Source organism: Echinops telfairi, unplaced genomic scaffold (assembly GCF_000313985.2).
Source record: "Echinops telfairi isolate 266 unplaced genomic scaffold, ASM31398v2 ScPeMD7_7420;HRSCAF=8458, whole genome shotgun sequence".
Classification (NCBI taxonomy): Eukaryota; Metazoa; Chordata; class Mammalia; order Afrosoricida; family Tenrecidae; genus Echinops; species Echinops telfairi.
Genome location: NW_022111320.1, coordinates 46,009,240 through 46,011,590, shown reverse-complemented (window position 1 = coordinate 46,011,590; position 2,351 = coordinate 46,009,240). Strand labels below are relative to the sequence as shown.

General features: G+C 45.8%; 1 protein-coding gene across 1 annotated transcript in view; it reads left to right on the top strand.

Annotated features, from left to right (window-relative positions):
* The window catches only part of CPNE4 (copine 4), a 521,121-nt gene extending 519,157 nt beyond the window's left edge, over positions 1 to 1,964 (top strand). The window contains exon 17 of the mRNA XM_004704001.2: positions 308 to 1,964. Coding sequence (XP_004704058.2) covers positions 308 to 442 — 135 coding nt within the window. The 3' untranslated portion in view covers positions 443 to 1,964. The remainder of the gene's footprint in view (positions 1 to 307) is intronic.
* Positions 1,965 to 2,351: the final 387 nt, after the last annotated feature.

Genomic DNA, 2,351 nt, shown 5'->3' with positions numbered 1-2,351 from the left:
GATGGATGGATGGATGGATGGATGATGGATGAATATGGATGGATGGATGGATGGATGAATATGGATGGATGGATGATGGATGGATGGATGGATGGATGGATGATGGATGGATGATGGATGGATAGATGGATGGATATGGATGGATGGATGGATGGATGAATAGGTGGAGGGGTAGGTTGGTACATGAATGGGTGGATTGCAGAATGAGCCTGGCCGCTCAAAGCAGGACCCTGATCTTTTGGACTGAGTCTGAGTCAGATTCCTTTGGCCAAGCGCTATGGTCATCGCGGTTTCTTCTTTCCTGCAGGCATCTCCCGCTGCCCTGGCCAAGAGTGTGTTGGCCGAGGTCCCCAACCAAGTCGTGGACTATTACAACGGCAAAGGAATTAAACCAAAATGCTCATCGGAAATGTACGAGTCCTCCAGGACACTGGCACCATGAACTCTGCACACTTTGACAAAGTTCCAAACTACTATTCTTCCTCCTATTGATACTTCCCCTCCCCCCATACTTAAAAAAAGCAACACGTACACATTTAAAAATAGCACGTTTTGGTGATTTTTAACTAACCAATGATTTTCTTTGCATGTGTAGCCCCCAAGGCCTGGATCTGTTACCCTGTTGTATTGTTTAAAAAAGACAGAAACAAACAAAAAAAGACTTTTTACACAGAAACACAAATAACAACTTACTCTTTACAGTACAGCATGTCGCCTTGAAATAAAATGGTATATCGGTATCTGTTTTTTATACAGGTTTGTTGACATTTTGCTAAATTTCTTATTATCTTTACACTGTAAAGCATTTTGAAACCTTTATTGAACGTCGATAGCCAAAACATATTTGGTTTTATCTGCTCCAGGCCGAAAGACTTTTCAAAATGGCAGATGCATGGGCTGTATTTTGCATGTTTAAAATAAAAACAGAAACAAGAAACCCACACTGTTTTTGCAGTTGGGAATCTCACTAGTCTTCCCGGCTGAGGATGAACATGCTACTGATGAGGAGATGTAACCAGAGGTAGTCTTCTTGAAGTAGGGCTGTAGCTTCCAGCCTGGCGCTCCTCACACTTCACTGTACACACAACCCACCTGAGGGTCTTGTTAAAACCCAGAGACTGATGCGGGAGGTGTGCCTGGGAGCAGCGAAGCTGCATCTCTAACAAACTCCCAGGTGATGTCCATGTGGTCATTGGCTCACACCGAGAGTGGTGAGGCGCTGGACTCTAGGCCGTGACCCATCAAGACCATTTCAAGCAGGGCAGCTCCTAGTCTGCTGGAGAAGGGCATCTCTTCCCACCCGTAGTTCAAAAGCCCTGCCTGTCTCAGAGGTAGGAACAGAACGCAATGAGGCTGGTTCCAGAAACTGCAGACCCCAAATCAGTCTCGCAGCGCTATCTTCACACCTCTTGCTTCCACGAGATGGGAGAATGCTGCTTCTGGCCAGCCCCTGCCTTCTGCAAGGAGGCGTCCCTCGTCCCTCATCCCTCGACGTGGTTCTGTGTTTAAGCCGGTCCCTAGGAATGGGCTGAAAGCACGTTCATTGAAACCTGTTCACAGCAAAGGGCCATGCAGCGTGGAGGCGTTCTGTTAGCATGTCAGCCGGCCGGTCTTGGATCCGAAGAATGGAGGCTTCGCTCCCATCATCTTCTCGCAGATAAAAGGACAAGTGTTTTCCAGCAAAAAAAGACGCAACGCGGGACTTCTTTGGGGGTCAGAGAAATGAAAAGTCAATCACAAAGCGTAACTAGTCCTGTGTGTTTGTTTGCTGGGGGTGGGGTGGGGGGAGGGTGAACAAACCCTGTGTGATTTCCAGAGTTGTCATTTTAGATCCTAACTTTGCAAATACATGTCACCCAAGCACAACGTTTTGGGAATGATGGTTAAAAAAAACATGTATGACTGAAAAAAATCATCAATATTTAAACTGTATTGTTTTATGAATAAATTGGGTACTTACAGAATTTCTTTTCTCTAAGAGTTGTGGTCTTGTTGCTCCTTTCAAGGCAATTCCCTGACAGTGATGTATTTCCTATAGAGGGCCTCAATTTAGGACTCACTCTGCGACAGTGCCTGTGGTAGTCTGGGTAGACTAGAGAAACACAGTCATAGAAACTCATGTCAATGAGAAAGAGGTTTATATACAAGAGCAACTGAATATTGAGAAAACATCCCAGCCCAGTCCAGATCAAGTCCGTAAGTCTGATATTAACCCACATGTCCAACACCAATCTATAAAGTCCTCTTCAGACTCACGAAACACCGACAATGAGGCCAAATGCAGGAAGATCACAGGCCAAAGGGTGGGCAGTCTTGTAGATCCAGTGGCACTGTAAGCATCTCAGTGGTGG